This window comes from Rattus norvegicus, chromosome 5 (genome assembly GCF_021556685.1).
Source record: "Rattus norvegicus strain SHRSP/BbbUtx chromosome 5, alternate assembly SHRSP_T2T, whole genome shotgun sequence".
NCBI lineage: Eukaryota > Metazoa > Chordata > Mammalia > Rodentia > Muridae > Rattus > Rattus norvegicus.
In genome coordinates, this window is record NC_141538.1 from 150887315 (window position 1) to 150907361 (window position 20047).

A 20047-nucleotide genomic window follows, 5' to 3' on the forward strand; every position below is an offset into this window, starting at 1 on the left:
TTACTTACTTCTAAGTTGATTCAGGATCTAAAAATATTCTTTTTAAAAAATTTTTATATTTATTTAATGTATTTGAGCCCTACCAGCCCTAAAAATATTCTTTAGCAGTGGGTATGAGTTTGAAACTCATACTTACCCTAAATACACAGAAAGACAAAAAAAAAAAAAAAAAAATCAGAAATTCTGGTCCAGTTTCAAGTTCTTCCTTGTGTGGATTATGTTTAAGCAGGTTTGAGGTGGAACTCTGAAGTCCCTAACTTTTAAAATTCAGGTCACTATAATAACTTAGCCATTACGGTTTGTACCACTGTAACTAATCCATGTTGTTCATTTCCTTGTCCTTTACTTCCCATGGTCCTAACTTGGCCAGTAGTTTGGTGTTCAAAAGTGAAATCATTTGAACAGAGGTAAAACTGAACTTTGAAAATTTAACTTTAAAATTTAAATTTCTGGGCTAGAGAGATCGCTTGGCGGTTAAGAGCACTGACTGCTCATCCAGAGGTCCTGAGTTAAATCCCAGCAGCCACATGATGGCTTACATCTGTAATGGGATCTGATGCCCTCTTCTGGCGTGTCTGAAGACAACCGCAGTGTACTTATATATAGTAAATACATACATGTATGCTGGCAAAACTCATATACATTAAAAAACTAATTTTTTAAAGTAAATGTAGTAGACAGAGTGATGCCTGCCTCAAATCCCAGCATTTAGGAAGCAGAGGCAGGTGGATCTGTGAGCCTGAGTCCAGGCTGGTCTTACTGAGCTTCAGGCCGGCCACGGATATATAGTGAGACGCTGTCTCAGACAAACAAACAAACAAACAAGTAAATGTAACTGGAGGAACAATTAATTTAACATTTAAAGTATATCAGAGGGGTTGGAAATTTAGCTCAGTGGTAGAGCGCTTGCCTAGCAAGCACAAGGCCTTGGGTTCAGTCCCCAGCTCCAAAAAAAAAAAAAAAAAAAAAAATGGTATCATAAAGTATATCAGAAGAAAATTCTTTTTTAATTAATGCTTTGATATTAGAGGTTAGCTTTCAAAGTCATATGAGAGCTGTAAATGCTTCTATGTAGAAACTACTTTTACCTCAGGCATTTTTGTCCTCAGATGTAGAGCCTCTGGCACAGTCTTTTCCTCCCTGGGGAAAAAGGGTAAAGCAGGTTTTTATCAGTGACATAAAGGTTGGAAGGGTGCGTGACTGGAAACAAGAAAAGAACAACTGTGGTTGCTGTGTTCTTGCTGGGTCTGGACTGCCTACTTTTTATATGTTGTCTTTACCCTTCTAACCCAGGGAGGTAGATTGTTTGTATCCTCACTGACAGACTGGGGCCTAGAGAATTTAGTGACTTGTTCAAGCCATACAGCTAGTTAATTGGAAAAGTGGCTTTGACTTGGCATTCCAGCTCTAATGCTTGCCCTCAGTAATAAAGTTAGCTAGGTTTTTTGTTGTTGTTTTTGTTGGTGGTAGTGGTTTTTATTTTTTTTTTTTTTTTCTTTTTTTTCGGAGCTGGGGACCGAACCCAGGGCTTTGCGCTCACTAGGCAAGCGCTCTACCGCTGAGCTAAATCCCCAACCCCCTCATTCTGTTTTTGCAGACTGGCTTTAAACTAATTTTATAAACCATATTGGCATTAAACTTATAATAAATCCTCCTGCCTCAGTATCCTAGAAATTAGGAGTCACTCTGAGCAGTTAGAATCTGTACTCTAACCATATGCTCTTGTGGTTGGAAGTGATGAGTATGGGACTTAAAGGGAAAGAAAAGGAAGAAAACACTCTAAAGGACTTAACTTGGAGTCATCTCTGTTCCAGAGCTTCTGCAGCTGGCTTACAACATTGTAGTTTCTCAGGCGCTCTTACAGCCTTGGCTGGCCTCAGACTCCGTATTTATTAGAAGATGACCTTGAGCTCCTGATCCTTCTGCCTTGCCTCTCCTGAGTGCGGGGATTATAGGTGTACATCAACTCACCAAACTTACCTCCTTTTAATAAAAATAAAGAAGTAATACAGCAAATTGAACAGATGACACACTGTCTCTAATAAAACATCTCCTACTTCATTATACTTTTAACCAAAGTATCAGATACATAGAAGGTATGGGAATAGAGTACTGTGTCTTTCAGAATTACCAAGAGAATGGATTTCAAGTGCTGTTACCACAAAGATAAAGTGTGTGAGCTAGTGGGTTTGTTAACTAGCTTGGCTCACTGTTTCATACATTACCTTATAATTCAACCATATACAATGTCTATATTAAAAGTGTTATTGTTAGCTGTTCTAGGGTGTTTTAATGAGTGAACTTAAAGAAAAGCAATGCCTTGTCTGTGACTTAGCCAGGCCTTCCAAGTAATATAAACCTTTCAAGGAGTCTGGGGCTATGAAAAGAGCAGTGGGAGGCTGAGGTCCTGGCCCTGGCCTTCTGTCTTAGTTGGTGAAACTAAGAACGGGGAGATCATCTAGATTTGCTTCTTCCTGGGCCAGCCTAGGAGGAGATGGGTTTGACTTTATCATCCAGCATCGCAGCAGCTCATTCAGGCCTAATGTGTTTGTTTTCTTCTCCTAGTCAAGTAAACAACCCAGACACCAGTGATCAGAAGCCTGAGACCGCCAGCCTTGCGTCAAACCTTAGCATGTCAGAGGAAAGTAAGTACCACGTTCTGTGCACGATGGGTGTGGTATTTCTATAACCAGATTGTGTTATTCTTGTATAACGAGGTTTCGCTGAAGAGCCTGGGTGGCTCAGTGTGTCTGGAAGGCTTGCCTTCTTCCCCTGCTCAGTGTACTCTGATAAGCATCTTTGACACAGCAGCTGAGGACAAGCCTCGTGGATCAGCTCATCCAAGGAGTCAAACTCAGGGACTTTATTGTTGTTGTTTGCAGGTTGAACTTCTGAAAGTAGTAGCATCTTATTAAAATCAGAAAAGCCATGGCCAGTGCCTGACTGTCCTCAGGAGCACGGAAACAAAAGCTTAAGACCAAATATCTGCCTCTCAGTCTTTAATGCTCCTCACGTTTTTTCATTCTAAACCCCAACCCTAATTTAACTCAACTCTCCCTCTTTTCGGTAAATGTGTACAAATAACTAAGCATTGTGAGATAGAATTATATACTTGAGTAGTTACTGTTAGTCATAACCACAGGGCTTCAGGTGAGTGCTCAGTCTGTGTGGAAAGTCTTCATTTCTCTAACAAGTGATTCCTTTTAACTTACAGCTCTTTTAAACCATCGGGATTCACTCACCTTTCCACATGCTTAACTTTTGTCTTCTCACAAAAAAGCTTCACACAGCTTATTACACTAGCCCCACCTCCAGGCTTCCCTGCATGCCCATGCTGTCTTGTGTCCTCCTTGTTAGAACTGAAGGGATTCTTGCTCTTGTCAAATGTAAGTCCTTATATTTGTGTTCTGTGTCCTCTCTGGCCTTCCCCAAGACTTGGTATGACGCTTACTCCACTCCATTCCTGCATATCACATTCTTCTTAATCCTTCTCATAGAGACACAGGCTCTGGGAGCTACCGTCTTTTAGGACATACAGGTTTCCTCGGTGTTTCGTGATACATCAGAACCTCTGAAGAGAATTGCTCCTGCTTGCTTCCCTCTGATCCTTCTTCAGCTGGTTGACTTAGCTTCTGTTGTCTCCTGTGAAGCTGCTTAGCGAGGACCTCGATGGCTGTGATATTGCCAACTCTAGGGACGTTTCTCTCTCCTCAGTCTGTCTCTCAGCACGTTTCCCCTCACTTTTCTTCCCCGATGGCCCTTCCTCCAGCTGTACTTGAGTGTTAGAAGCCTCAGGTTTGGGTTCTAGGCTCTCTATCGTCCTCCTCAGGGATGCTTCTGTGCATCACATCACGCTCCTTTAAATGTCATACATTGCTAACAAATGCCCAATTAATTCATTAGGAATTAGAAGCAGGGTTTTTCTGTAGCCCTGGCTGCCCTGGAACCTATTAGGTAAACCAGGCTGGCCTTGAACTCACAGAAATCTACCTGCCTCTGCTTCCTGGCTGCTTGTATTAAAGACAGGGAGCATCATGCCCAAATATCACATTTTTCTTTTCTGTGTGATTTCTCTGATTTCATCTGTATATCCAACCGCCTACTTGAAAGCAAAGTCATATAATATGTAATATATTCTTTCTTTTAAGTAATCAGATCTTCTCCCAAACGTGCCCATCACCGTCTAAAAGAGAAACCAGGAAGTCATCCTACGCTTCCCTGTCTTCCTGTTGCATACATCCGAGCTGTGCTGGTTATGCCTCTGCTCTTTGCCTCATCCTCACCATTGTTCCTGTACTCCAGAACATGTGCCACTTTTTTGTTTGTTTGTTTTTTTTTTGGTTTTTTTTTGTGTTTTTTGTTTTCAGAGCTGGGGACCGAACCCAGGGCCTTGCGCTCTCTAGGCAAGCGCTCTACCACTGAGCTAAATCCCCAACCCCTCACATGTGCCAGTTTTAAAGCCCCTGTTGTGTGATATGAGATTTGCTCTGACTTTGTAATCCATCACTGTTTCCAGATACTGCCAAACTCCAGGCTTACTCTGCCATTGGAGGAGGGGTAGACAAGGGTTTGAGTATCTGTCAGTGGAGAGGGAACCATCTCACAAAGTTTGAATTACCCTAGTTCTGTGTCCCACGATGACTGAAATATTCCCATCTAATTGAGATCACCTTCATTTCTGTCAATCTGAATATAGATAAAAGTGATCTTCAAGCTTGTAATAATCTTTTAAAGACCTCAAACAATGGCATTAGATCTTTTATAATAAACTCATAGGTGTTAGTTTGTCTTTCTCCTGGGTATGAAATGGTCCCTGACCATCTCCTGGCATTTCCTTTCTGTACAAGGCACTCTTTCAGGGAACCTAGTTTAGATATAAGCTAGGTGTTCTTCTGCAGGCCATCTTCTCAACAGAAGTGCTCCCCTCCTGGTGTTAGAGAAAGTCAGACTGGGGCAGGAGCCTGGCCAAGCATTCATGGTGCAGCTCTGTGTATAACGGCCTGCAGTGGAGCGGCCTTCCGCACCTCTCAGTCTTGAGCTACATATGATAGATTTATAGCCTTTATCCCAGTCGTGAGCCTGAGGGTCAAGCTTTCATTGCAGCCTTTTCCAGATAAGTCATGGAGGATGAGAGGACACAGGTGGAAAAGTACTTCACTGCATGAGTCTTGGAGCCTCTGCTTGCTCAGACTTCAAGCCATTCTTAGTATAGAGCAGAAAGTGGTAATAAACACCTGCTCCCATCTGTGTTGCTGTTGGTTCTTTAAAGCCACAGAATGAGATCGCAGACTTGTACCAAGCCTGTCTCTCACTAGCTGTTAGGGCTTTTCACTTGGGGTGAGCATCCAGGTCTAAGGACATCAAGGAAGCATTGTTGGTTTCTTAAATGCGGGTTTGGCTAAGTTCGTCAGTGAGCGTAGCTGAGAGCCCAGGGTTTGCTTTATCAATGTTGAGGTCGGTGACGAGAAAGTACGGATGTTAGTTCACCTGCAGCTGTTTTCTGTGTCCATCTGTCCCCTCCATCCTGTCCTGCTTCTTCTACTGCCTCTTAAACTCTACAAATAGGTCTGTAAATGTAGAAATGAGGTGTTTTCTCTGCACACGTTGACATTTTTAAACATCCAGTCTATTATTCACTTTGAAGAACTATATAGTAAGGTATGTAAATTTTCCATTTAATTTTTTAAATGTTCTAACGTTTTTACCCAATAATATCTTTCAGTTATGACATGCACCGATTACATCCCTCGCTCATCCAATGATTATACCTCACAAATGTATTCTGCAAAGTAAGTAGAGCGATTGTTTCCAGACTTGTCTCTAGGCTCATTACAAGTTCAATATCTAACTTTTTTTACTTCCCTTGTTCTCTGTCTTTATTCCAATTTTTAATTGCATCTAAATATACTCTATCATCCTTTTAAAAATAAGGAGGTTGCTGGAATAGATTACTATTATGGAGCCTACTGATCAAGTAGGCACTCAGAATATAGAATACTGATCAAAAGTATGTTTATGATCTGATTCTTTCTCTATGTTGATACATTGATCAGTAAAAACAGCTCAGCATCACTTCAAATCGGCCACTGCAAACCGTTGAGCTTGAAATGGAGCAAGTGTAATGGGTTGAAGTTACTACAAAGAGGTGTATTTTTGGCCTTTACAGTGTAGCTAGTGTTTGCCCACAAGCAGTTGAATCATCTTTAAGGTGGGTAGGGTACAGAACAATGTTTGTACCAAGTTGCAGTTCTGTCTTAATGAGGAGTGGGCCTGTGCCCATACACAGACACAGACAACTGCACTCATTAAACTAGCGTGTTCTTATCAACTTACAAATGTGAGATTCATGAAGAGATTGGTTGCAGAGGTGGGAGATCCCTAGAAGGATGTTAGGAAATGAAGCTGGCGTTTGTTTTCTTTGGTGGGCCATTCACTTCCACCTTTACCCATGTAACTAGTTCAGCTTCTCCATATTGCCATGTTAATACTAATATCTGCTCGGGCCAGTCATTGTCATGTGGTTTTCTGTCTGGAAGCATCATGGGGAGATTTTCCATGCCATGGGAGTGTTCACCCTTTTGACATGTGACATTGCATTGTTATCTGTAAATGTACGAGGTCTTATGCAGAGCTATTCTGGGACGGATTCAGCCTGCAGGCCACAGATTGGGACACACGTTGGTTAGACACATCAACTCCACAAGCTTTCTGCTATCCAAATTGTACCATGTTATTTAGTTTCAAAGACTAAAGATTGAGATAATGAATCATCTCAGTTCATTTTTGAAATATTGTAACTAACCTGGTGGTATTTTCCTTAAAACCCTGGGGAAGGAGAGTTTGTTCTTTACAATATCTGGAAGTTGGCTGTTTTGAGACACTATATCAAATCTCTGTGACTTGAGTAGCAGCTGTTGTCTAAATTACCTTGCAGGCTTAGATCTGGCCAAAGCAAGTCTCTGAGACATTGAACATGAGTATATTGCAGACAGCAGATTCGTCCCTAACGCGTGCACAGTGGCTGCACTTAGACTCTTTATTCAGGTGTGCCAAACGGTGCCTTCTCCTCCCCCCCTTACCCCCTCAGCACTTACTGGAGCCATCGACTTAATCGCCTTGTTTAACCAGGCCTCCATTTTTACGCCCTTTCAATCCATTTTAGAAAGCAGTGAGTCCAGGCCTTCCAGTTGTTTTGGATTTGTCTGAACTCTAGCCTGGCACTGAGGGCCACGCTCCTATCTTTCTCCTTTTTGCTTGTTCCTGTCCTTTCTCAGTGTGCCTGAGAATTTGTGTAATTAGGATTTGTGTAAGGCTTCCTCCTGGACCCAGAAGCCCTCACCTCCGCTCTGTACCTTTGCCAGGGCTTTATTCTCGCCCCGGAACACTCTTGTGTTTATCTGTGGATAGCTCACCTGCTCACTGCACGTGCTACTTCCTTCTGGCCTTCCCTTGTTATCTGCTCCCAAAGATGGGTTCTTTTGGAAGATGGAGGGGAATCTTTTCCCTTGTTAAGATATAACCCTTCTGGGGTTGGGGATTTAGCTCATTAGTAGAGCGCTTGCCTAGCAAGTACAAGGCCCTGGGTTCAGTCCTCAGCTCCGGGAAAAAAAAAAAAAAGATAGAACCCTTCTATCCCTATGTTATTTATTAAAACTTTCATGATATATAATAGCACTTTTCATACAACCTAATATGCCAAATAAGTAGAAGTATAAGTAGAAGTGTGTATATTTATATACTATATATAATACATGTAGCATTATATACTATACATACGTACATACGTACATACGTACATATAGTACTATAGGGTATAGTAGAATAGATATCTACCAAGTTAGCAAGCCAGGGTGAAGTTTTGTGGTTTCACTGGTGAAGTTGATTCCCTGGCTTACCCTGGTATGACTGGCCCCAATTAGTGGCAGTGTGCTGAAGCTTAAAGTGACTTCGGGGTCTATAAGCCAGGCTGACTCCAGTTTCACAGACAAGTTGAGAATAACTGGAGCACATCTCTACTCCCTGCTTCTGTTTGTTGGTTTGTTTTAATGTGTGTTTTGTTTTGTTTCCTGAGACAGGGTCTCTCTGCGTAGCCCTGACTGTCCTGGAACTCACTCTGTAGTCCAGGCTGGCCTCAAACTCATAGCTCCAATCACCTCTGCCTCCCAAGTGCTGGGATTAAAATGCTGCGCCACCACCTGCCTGCCATGTTTTTTGATGTGACTGCTTGTCCTTGCTCCCTCAGCCCCACTCTCCTCCACTCTCCTTGCTTGGAGCTGCAGTTGGCCCAGTGCTCGCTCTGGGTGAAGTAGAGCCAGCTGCTAATTCTCTTCTATCTGCGCTTCCTCGTCTAAAGTGTTGCTTTTGCTTTGTTTTCTGAGAAAGTGTCTGAAGTAGCTGGCCTCAAACTCACTATGTAGTCAAGGACAACTAAATTTGCTCTGTAGTGAAGGGTGGCCTTGAACTCCTGATCCTCCTGCCTGCCCCTCCCAAGTCCAAGGGATAGACTTGATGTCTGGTCTCTGTGGTGTTGAGAATCAGATGAATGCTAGGCAAGTGCTCTGCCCATGGACTATGTCTCTAGCCCCGACTTGAGACGTTATCCAAACACAGGTATAACTGAGTCATCCTCGTATTTCATTTAGGGCTTCCGTGTAACACTGTTATTTGTTGGTTAGTAGCTAGAACTTGGGAAGATGTTTGAAACTGCTTGATTTTCCATAAAATTATTCTTTGGAAAGATTAGTAATGGAACCTAAAAAGGGCCAAACTTGTGTTTTCTGTCCATTGATAAAAGTTATTTTACTGTGGAAAGTTAATCTCATTCCTGGATTCTTTGTTTCAGTAATGTTAACTGGTTTGCCCATTTTCATTAATTAAGTGGGCCACATATGGAAATTTTCATCTTCTTGATTTTCCTAGACCTTATGCACACATCCTCTCGGTTCCTGTTTCGGAAACCACTTATCCTGGGCAGACTCAGTACCAGACACTGCAGCAGTCTCAACCCTACGCTGTCTACCCTCAGGCAACCCAAACTTATGGACTACCTCCTTTCGGTAAGCCAGCCTATTGTGAGCAGTTCTTAAGAATGTGTTGGGGTGAGGGGTTGGGGATTTAGCTCAGTGGTAGAGCGCTTGCCTAGGAAGCGCAAGGCCCTGGGTTCGGTCCCCAGCTCCGGAAAAAAAAAAAAGAACCAAAAAAAAAAAAAAAAAAAAAGAATGTGTTGGGGTGGGGGGGCTGGAGAGATGGATCAGCGGTTACGAACACTGACTGCTCTTCCAGAGGTCCTGAGTTCAAACCCCAGCAACCACATGATGGCTCATAACCATCTGTAATGGGATCTGGTGTGTCTGAAGACAGCTACAGTGTACTTGTATACATAAAATAAACAAATCTTTAAAAAAAAAAAAAAAGAATGTGTTCTGGGTTGGGGATTTAGCTCAGTGGTAGAGCGCTTGCCTAGCAAGCACAGGGCCCTGGGTTCGGTCCCCAGCTCCGGGGGGTGTGGCGGGGGTATGTGTTCATCAATCAGAAACATCTGGCCCTGCTCAGAAAGCAAGCATGGCTAATCCAGAGTGTGTACTCATTGTAGAAGCTGTGTTTACAGTTATCCATCGTTCTGTGGTTAGCTGCCAGCATTTGAGTCTTTGCAAGCTCCTAACTCTGAATTTGGATGGTGCAAGCTTAGGTGCTCCCATCATGCGAGGCCCTCTGACACTGAGCTGTGTTTGCTGACGGTTGGCTTATTGAGGCAGTGTCTGCTGCGTTACTTCAGTCTGGACGTGAACTGGGTGTGTAGCCAGGGCTCGCCTGGAAGTTTCAATACTCCTGCCTCAACTTCCTGAATACCAGCATTACATGAAAGTGTAGAAGCATGGAGCCGTCGTTTGGGAAACTGACTTGACTGATTTTATGTAGGGCAGAATGCTATGCTAAGGTAAACATGATCAAGGTATTTTGAGGTGACGGATTTCAGCTAAAACCATTAAGTCTAAGTGTTCAGCAAGGCTCTTGTCTCATAGGTTTTTGTTTTGTTAATTGTTGTTTTCTATTTTTGTTGTTGTTGTTTTAGTTAATTTCTCCTTTCCTTCCCCCCCACTTGGTCCCCAAATTAATCATATGTTGTTTTGATGAAGCAGAAGTGCTTTAGACTAGAGGACATCTGAAGTGATGTGTATGGGGAGTTGTTCTCCTTAGTGTTACGTATCATTAGTGTGTGTATGAACTGTAAGGTGATGTACTGGAGGCTGGTTTGAGGTTATTGAACATGGAGTATGGCTGCCAGATCTTCTGCACATGGATAGATACGTACAATATGCTTATGCTCCTTGTCTTAGCACTGATTTTAAAAATTATTTTAATATTACTTTAACTTAATATGTTAAAAGCTATGGTTTGGGGGGGACTGAAGGGATATCTTAGTAATTAAGAGCACTCGGTGCTCTTGCCAAAGGCCCAGATTCAGTCACTAGTACCCACAGTTCACGTCTTCCTGTGACAGGATTCAGCTACCATCTTCTCTAGTCTCCTTGGGCACCAGGCATATATGTAGATATATATGAAGGCAAAATATTCAGACACATAAAGAAATCTATAAGTTTTTTTAGTTACAAAAACGTTACGTTTTTGAGACATCATTTAAACAAGCTAAGAATTTTTTTTTTTAACTTTTAGAAAAATTATTACCTAGATTCTGGGCATTTTGATGTTGCCTTCTTTTACCTTCTCCAAACCTACTTCTATTGGTTCACTTGGCCAGTGTCTTGTGTTACGAACAGCTGTCTAACTTTTAGGCTTCACAGCCTTCTTTGGCTCCTTGGCGAATGCTAAAAAGAATTGAAGGTGTTTGTATGCTTGCTTGTTTTGCTGTCTGGGGATCTGTCATTCTGGCCTTATGCACCCTAAACAAGCAAGTGGTTCATCTCAGTCCAAAGACTTATTATCTCTAAGTTTTTGAGACAGTGTTTTATAGCTAGGCTGACCTCTAATTCTAAATCCTCCTGCCTCAGCTTCCCAAGTACTGGAATTACAGGTATTTGCTGCCATATATGATGCCTAGATGGTAATCATTCATAGCAGGGTTCCCCTGTGTCCCTGGAAGCCTGATGGTCCTCTTGCTGCAGACTTCCGGAAGTGCTGGAAGTTTCTGGCTTGCACCACCTCACCCAGCTGTGTGGTTATCTCTTTTATAAAAATAATTTTAAAAAGTCTATTTATGTGTTTTCTGTGTATGGCTGTTTGTCTGCATGTATATCTGCATACCAGAAGAGGGCATTGGGTGCCATGGGACAAGAGTTACACAGTTGTAAGCCCACGTAGGTGCTGAGAACTGAACTCAGGGCCACTGGAAGAATAGGCAGTGCTCTTAACCGCTGAGCCATTTTTACAGCGCTATGGTTATTATTGCACATAGTAAGCCGTTTTCCTCAGTAGCTCATAGTAGGCTAGCAGTTGTACAGTAGTTATTTTCATATTTCTCTCCCTTGTTCTGATCAAAATTTGTGATTAGCAGACCCAAGCTCCATAACGCACTGAAGAGTTGATCCCATTTGTTGATGAATAATAAGGGTTTTTTTCCTTACCCCAAACTCAGTTAAAAAACACCTCACAAGGTGCTCCTTGCGTCCTTTATAGTCATCACATCTCACATTAAAAAAGGAAATTCTGTAAGTGGAACTCGGCTGAGAACTTTGAGAAAGTATTGTGCTATAAAGAATAATTGGTAATTATGAACGTTTGTACTCTGTTTATTGTAGTTCAGGCATGAGAAACTTACATTGCATAGATTATCCTGTGAGTAAATGAGACAAAAAATAATCAGTTAATTATTTTGACTTGATTTGACTTTAAGTAATTGTTGACTTTTTGGTTGATTTATGCAGATCTCTGCTGCTGGGCTGGGATCAGAGCGGAAAGAATGGGGTGGACACAGTTGCTGTTGACAGTCGTGTTTTAGTGTCTGTACTTTTTTACACCAGTGTAACACAGGAAGCAATGATCCAAGGAAGGTTAAGTTTAGAAAAAACATGATCAGGAAAACATGTAAATAAATGCCAGTAAGCATGTACCTAATGTTAACAGAGCAGCCCTTTCCCAGGACTTTCCGAGGAGAAAGTAACTGAGACACAGTTGCCTGACACATACTGTAGATATCAGGGAAAGCAGGAAAGGCAGAAGGCCATACTAGATTCACGATACTGACCAGATTGAGTCCTATAGCTATATTCTGACATCCAACAAAAATAAATATGTCTTATAAATTGGATGTAAATGTTTAACATAGGCGGTATGAAATCATCACCAAGAACAATCCAGGTAACAAAATGCTGTTTTTCCTGGAGCCTCTCTCGCAGTTCCCCAAGGCATTGTTCACTGTGTTTTAATAAGTAGTGTGTGAGACTTACGGATAAAACGATTTAGGTTGGGGCAATGTATATAATAGATTTTTTTCCATTTTTCCAGGGAAGTTTTAGGAAATGTTTGTAATATATTTGTGTGCTCGAGTGCGTGCATGTGATGTGCAATGTGTGTGTGTGCAGGTGCAGGCGAAAGGAGGTCATTAATTAACCTCCTCTGTCACTCTGTCTTATCCCCTTTGAGACAGATTCTCTCTAAACCTGGATTCTGCGTCTTGGGGTAACAAACCTCAGCGATCTTCCTGTCTCCACCCAGGCACAGACTGAAAGCCTAGACTGTGACATGGGTGCTGGGATGCAAACTCAGGTCCTGATGATTGACTAGCAAAGCACTCTCTACCACTGGCCCTGTTTGTGATATTTCTTCAGGTTATTGTATCTGTTTTGTTTCAGTTTTGTTAATTTTGTGTGCCTCTAAGTGTGAGTGCAGCACAAGTGTGAGAGTCAGGTCTGTGCTGCCACCTTGTGGATCTGGGGAAACCAGACATCAGGCCTGCATGCAGTGCCTCTCTCTCTACTGGCTAAGCTATCTCACCAGCCTTATGTTCTGTCTTTTAAGTCAGGCTGGCTTTGAATTCTCTATACGTTTTAATCTGGCCTTTAACTCCTAATCCTTCTGCCTCTGCATCTCAGATGCTGGGATAGGAGGCATGTGCCGCAGTGTCTTTAACAGTCATTTACTTGGGACCATCAGGGTAGCTCAGCAGGTTACGGCTCCTGAAGTGCCAGTCTGACAGCCTGAGTTCAACCCCTAGAACTCATAGACAGGTGCAGGGAGAGAACCAGCTCCACAAAGATTCCTTGTGTCGCCTGTTGTGTTTGAGAGGGTTTGTACACATGAGTGCAACATATTTAAGTAATAACTGTTTTCTTGTGATTTAACACATGGTTCTTTTTTGGTAGTATGTTCATTTAGATATGAGAAAACCCTTCTTTGTTGTGCTTTTAGTGCTGTTTTCAGGGAAACTAGGTCTGTTACTATAGTTCCAATACAGTAGACTTTGGAAAATATAATTATAGCCAGCCATGGTGGTTCGCTTCTGTAATTACAGTACTTGAGAAAGGGAAGCAGGAACATTGCCCTGAGTTTGAGGTTAGCCTGGGCTACATGAAACCCTCACATGTACACAAAACCCTAATAAATAAACTTTCATTATATATATACTTTTAAATGTTTACTGTATCAATAGGTTATAACAAGATTTGACATTTTATATTATTGATTCATTTAATCCTTAAAGCAGACCGTAGAGGTAGGAAGTAGCATTTGTCCCACTTCAGCAACTTAGAGTTGGTTAGGTCATTGTCCCTAAGTCATAAAATTAGTCAATGCTTGGGATTACATTTAAGCCTTGATCTGCTAAATCCTCCCAAATTTTCATCTGTATCAAAAAGATGATTGTTCAGCTTCAATCAAAAAGTGTCCTCTTTTAAAAATATGGGAAAAAAAACTAGAAGAAATAGGGAAAAGTGCGTGCATGTGTTGGGGGAAGAATGAGCACAAAGTACAACAGCGTACTCTGTATGCTCACTAAAAAGTTAATTTTAAAAACTTACACATGCATGTATAAAGAGCATTTGAAGTTTTAAACGAGATGTGATAATGTACAGAAGTAGTCCGTCCCTTGGGAGGCAGAGGTGGGAGGTCATAAGTTCAAGACCATCCTGGGCTGTATAGTTAGACCCTGGTTCAAAAGGTAAATGAGTGAGTGAGCGTGTGAGCGAGTGAGTGTGAGTGTGAGTGAGTGAGTGAGTGAGTGAGTGTTTGAGCGAGTAAAGGAAAAAAGAAATGCTGCTGAGATGGCTGAGCTGGTAAAGCTGCCTGCTGACGAGGCTGATGACCTGAGTTTAATTCCTGGATCCTAACATGGTGGAAGAGAAGCTGTTCTCTGACCTTCCTATGTGCTCATGAGCGCACACACAGACACACAGACAGACACACAATATATCAAAAACAAAAACCCGGGCTGGGGATTTAGCTCAGTGGTAGAGCACTTGCCTAGCAAATGCAAGGCCCTGGGTTCAGTCCCCAGCTCCGAAAAATAGAAAAAAGAAAAAAAGAAAAAAACAAAAACCTATGGTTTGGTTTCCTCATCTGCTCTGTACAATAGTCCTATAGAATTCAACTATTTAGTCATATTTCTTAATATAAGGAGCTATAGATAGGTTGCCTTTAAAGGAATAGATTTACTTACCCAAAGGACAATGCTGTTAGAGGCAGTTTTCATATTGTCTTTTATTCCCCCTTTCCTTAAAAAAATTATGTATTTGAGTTTCTGGCCTGGCATGATAGCATACACCTCTAATCTCTTTCCTGAGGAGGACTGGTCCACATGGTAAAACTTGGCCTCACGTAGTAAAATACTACATAATAAGGCTAATGGGAAACTCTTACTTGACGCATTGGTGTTGATGAGATGTCGCTTTAATTCTGTGTTAATTCTGTGTCAAACATGTTCACAAATCTAAGTCTTCCGGGTCTAAACCTACTTGGGAATACAGTCAAGTCACACTGCTTACAATAAATATGGAAGTTACTGTATGTGTAAAGGGTAATATGCCTAACAGGTATACAAGCCAAACCACGAGAATCCTAGCACTCATTCTTACCTTTTGTGTATAAGTTTTTACAAATAAAATAGTGGCCCATAGAGATGGTTCCTTTGAATCAGGGCTGGCTTCTCAAGGATCTGAGGTCAGATCCCTAGGACCCAGGTAGATAAAGCGAGGTGTGGCAACGTGTGTGCCTACAGCCCAGCACTAGGAGTTGGCGCAGAGGCAGGGGGATCACCAGGGCTGCCAGCCTAGCTCCATGTCAGCAAGATGGAGCAGACACCCTGAGAAACACGGGCGATTCTTCTGCAATCCATTAATAGCGGTTATGTTTGGATGATAGAATCATGTATAACTTTTTTTCCTTACATGTCATTCGTTTTTATTTTATACAATGCTATAGAGTGTAGACAGTCTTGATATATAATTTTTATTTTTATTATTTATTTATTTATTTATTTTTGCAACATGGGCTCATGTAGCAGAGGATACCCTTAAAGTCGCTAGGTTGTCAGGCTCTGCCTTTACATCAGTGCTGCGGTTGCTGACTCCCCCCCATGCCCACTCTATGTGGCAGGATTGAAGCCAGGGCTTTATATATGTTAAGCAAGCTCTTTACCAGCTCAAGCACATCTAGGGCCTATGTAATGTTGTTTATTTGTTTTTAAAGCAGGCTCGGCTTTCCTAATATAGGAAACAAAGTTTATAAAATAATCAGTTTAAGAAAAAAATGTATCTAAAGCATTTAGAAAACTTGTTTATTCTATGGGTAAGTGGATTTTAAGTTATAAAGGATATCTCCCAGCTCGACAATTTGAATTTCTCACTGTACATTGACATCAGTGTTTCTGACAAGTTTGGTGTACTCTTTTCTGACTCCTGGTCACTTGCTCCAACCATTGAAATGAAGGAGCATAAGTGCTACTGTTAGGATTTTAGCAGTTTTTGTTCCTATGGCCCCATCCTCTAATTCTTTGAAATATGTTTGCTTGAGTTATAAGTGGGTGAAGCAGTAATTTTCTTCACAAGCAGATTTGAGATTTCGACCAGCTGGTATTTAGAGCATAGCCGGCTCCTCAGCCCCGTGTGTTGTTTGTAATTGGTCCACTTTATCATCTGATTCAGGTGCACTGTGGCCAGGTATGAAACCTGAAAGTGGTTTAATTCAGACTCCATCTCCAAGTCAACACAGTGTTCTTACCTGCACTACAGGCTTAACCACAAGCCAGCCAAGCCCAGCACATTATTCTTACCCCATTCCAGGTAAATAGGCATGGTTGTGTGTTTGCTATTTAACGTTATCTTTATCTTTTTAAAAAATTGCCCGTATGTCCAGACAGACTGGATGATACAGGAGCACCATCTACAGTAAAGGGGGTGGCATGCAAGGTTGTGCATGCTCTGTGTCGGGCGAATCCATGCAGTGTGTGTGTAAGTAGCTTAGGTTGGAATGTGAGCTGCTTACTAGAAGTGAAGCCTTCTCTTGCATGCTGACGCTAGGAAGCTTCTCTGGGTCTCGTGCTAGTTTGTTCTCAGTGGCATCTTACATGGAGCACAATTTGGCTGGCTTCTATGTGACTTGTCAGTGAATGCAATGTGACTGCTTTTCTGCTGGTGGCTTTGTGACACCCATCCTGTTTACTATTTCTTGGTGAGAGTATTTCTTTTACTCAAAATGATGACTGTGGGGTGAGGGTATAGGTGAGTGATGGAGTGCTTGCCTAGCATGTGTGAAGAAAAAAGAAAAGTTCATGTCTGTTTCTATTCAGGGTGAACAGCTTTACTTCCTCGAGTTCTTCTCTGACAAGGTCAGAATCCTATAATCAGGGTGAGTAGGCAGAAGGGCAGTGTGGTGTTTACAAAGCCTACTCTCCCAAATCCACTGCTCTAGAGTGGAAAGCAGTGGCCACCTACCTGATTTCTCGTCTACGTCCATGCTTCTGTTTTTGTCCTTTGTTTATTTATTTTACAGCTTTTTACATTTCATCACTCATAAAATAAACTGTGCGTGTGGTGGCACACCCCTTCAGTCCCAGTGCTCAGGAGGCCGATCTCTTGAGTTTGAGGCCAGCCTGGTCTACAGAGTGAGTTCTAGGACTGCCAAAGCTATACAGAGAAACCCTGTCTCAAAAAAGAAACAAACAAAACATCTAGAAGGACGAGTATGGCGCCCACACACAGCCTCTGTAGTTAGGGACCTTGCTCATGAAAAAGATTTAGTTTTAACTTTTAAACTGTTTTCATTCAGTTCATTGAGTTGAGATTTGTTTGATTTTACAGTAGCAGCTCTAGGCCACTTTTGGGTTTTGTTTTGTCTTGTTTTTTAAGATGAATTTCCTTTGTGTGTGTGTGCATGTGTATGAAGGTACCCACATGGTGCTTATGGAGACCAGAAGACAGCCTGAGTGACAAGCTGTTGTGATCTGCCCAACACGGGCTGTAGGACTAGAACTCAGGTCCTCTGGGAAATCAGTGAGTACCCGTAACGCTGAGTCATCCCTCCAGCCCCCCACTTTGTTCTTAAGACCTAGGTCTGACTTCCTGTACCTCTGCTTTCAGAGTCTCCTCTTTTCCGTTTCATTCTTTCCTTGCCAGCTCCTCTCTGTTCTCTTTCTTCCTAACAGGAGCAACCCAGGAGGAACAAAACGTAAGGACATGGTCCAGGCTCGCCTTGAACCTGTGAGCCCAACATAGGAAACTCCTAACCCAGCCTTTCACCCATCTGGGAGTAGCACACAGTACCGTTTCTAACTTTCATTTTTATTTTCAGTGATTTTCTACAATAATAGGTTTTGAGGATTAACTGCAAGCAGTAAGGTACCAGGTCCGTCTTAGATAATCCCTGTTTAGGGATACACATAGGTCATGAAGGAAGAGAAGAAAGAGTACGGGTCCTGAGGTATAAAGTCTCTACTCTTCTGTAGTTTTGTCTTGAACTTAACATTTCTCTTCCCTTGCAGAATAAGTGAAGTAGAGCATTGCCTGACTTTCATTAACTACCGTCCTTACTTGTCATGTGCTGAGGATATGTTCTTTCCCTTTGAACCTGTTAACCTGGTTTCCCTTGTTTTTCTGTTAGTAACTACTGGTATTTAGTGCTCATAACTAAGTGCTGAGACATTTTTCTGGCCCCTTTTAAAACCTGTCTCGGTAAGTGTGGGTATGTGCATGTCAGTGCAGATGCCATAGAGGCCAGAGGAGGGCGCTGCTTTCCTGGACTGGACTTACAGTTAGGAGCTGCCCAGAATACTCCCTGGGAACCTAAGGTCCTCTGCACAGTGGTATGTGCGCTTATTTGCTAAGCTCTCTCTCCCCTAGCAGACTTTCTTGTTAGTATACTTTTAGATTAACAGAACAATTGGGCAGGGTGCACACAGTCCTCAAATGATTTGTACTGCAAGGTCGGAGAGAGAAATACAGACAAGGGGGTGAGCAAGTCAGCAGTAGCACAGACTCCATCCAGGAAAAGGACTGTGCAGGGTCCCTAATACAAGAAGCAAAGTGTGGTCAGCTTACAGCTAGGGCATTTACAGGGCAGTAAAGAAGGAAGGAGAGGACTGAAAAGAATTTTCAAGATAAGGATTAACATCTCCCATGGCTAGCTATACTAGGGGTTCATAGGGTGGGGAGGGTAAGAATGCAGAAAAATAAGGTACTTTGCTCTGGGAACTAGGTGATTTTAGTTCTTAGAATGGGTTATTGTGTGAGGGCTTCACAAGATGGCCTGATTGTCACTAATGTGTACACCTACAATTTCCCTACAGTTAGCATCCCTTATGAGTATGTTGCATTTGGTATGATTAATGAAGTAGTATTAGAAATTATTATCAGTTAAGGAGGTAACTTAATCAAACATAAGATGCATCCTTTGGTTCCTATAGACTTTCTGTTCTTACTTTTCTGATTTATGATGGCCTGGGTGGCTTTGGGGATGCCCCTCTGTTAGAACTGACCTGATGTTTTGTTCATGATTAGACTGGTATTGCAGGTTTCTCAAAGGGTCACAGAGGTAAAATGCCATCTCATGTCAAAGGCACATTCTATCCATATCACTTGGGACGGTTGGAATTAACCTTGATCAGCTGGCTCAAGGCATGTGGTGAGGTATTTCCACTGGAAAATTACTTTCTAAGTTGTTTTTCCATTGTGGGGTGTGTGTAGTGCTTTTGAGACAGGCTTTTACCATGTAGCCCTGGCTGACCTTGACTCCTGACCTTCAAGTGTTGGGATTATAGGTGTGAACCACTCACCTGGTCTAGAAGCTGCATCTATGCTTAAAGGCTCTCTGCCTCTCTTTCATGGCCATCCGTGTCTCTCCCATCACTTTTTTTATCGATCATTTGTTTCTGGACTCATATACATTTATTTTATACTTTGAATTTTAATCTGTAGCATATGTTTGTGTGTGTGTGTGTGTGTGTGTGTGTGTGTGTGTGTGTGTATAATCACATGTAGTCACCCGAAACACATTTAGTTGACTCTGATGTCTTTTTCATTTTTTTATTTTTGTTTTTTTAAGGCAGGGTTTTCCTGTGTAGCCATAGCTGTCCTAGAACTCACTGTATAGACCAGGCTAGCCTTAAACGCTACCTGTCTCTGCCTCCCAAGTGCTGGGATTAAGGCACATACCATCACTGCTTGGCTGATACCTTTTTACATTAACACCACTGCTGACCTGTTTGTTTGGCTTTGAGTGTTTTGGGTTTTTTTTAACTCTTTAGTATCTGACACTGAGGTCTTGTATATAATCAAGTCCTGATGAGCCATTTCTCTGAAGAGACTTTGTTTCTCTTACTGAAAAGAATGGTATTAGAGACTATTCTCTGAAGAGACTTTGTTTCTCTTACTGAAAAGAATGGTATTAGAGACTAAGATAGAGGGATTATCTAGGTGATCACCAGGACACACACTGGAAGGAGAGAACTGGTGTGTCCTCTGACCTCCATATCAAATACATACAAATACACAGTGAATGAAACTGTTTTTTAGAGGGACACCTTTTTTTTCTTAAGATTTTTTTTTTTTTTTTTTGTCTGTGAGTACTGTATCTGCATGTACACCTGCATGCCAGAAGAGAG

General features: G+C 42.0%; 1 protein-coding gene across 16 annotated transcripts in view; it reads left to right on the forward strand.

Moving 5' to 3' along the window:
* Eya3 (EYA transcriptional coactivator and phosphatase 3) overlaps window positions 1-20047 on the forward strand; it is an 80101-nt gene that overhangs the window by 22618 nt on the left and 37436 nt on the right. For 10 of the 16 annotated variants that reach the window (XR_015619657.1, XR_015619658.1, XR_015619656.1 and 7 more), the window contains 3 exon segments: window positions 2566-2645; window positions 5723-5789; window positions 8920-9056. Coding sequence is in view for 11 of the 16 variants with exons in the window: in XM_087548694.1 (XP_087404820.1) it covers window positions 2566-2645; window positions 5723-5789; window positions 8920-9056 (284 nt within the window). In the remaining 5 variants the exon portion in view is untranslated. 16 annotated transcript variants of the gene reach the window in all.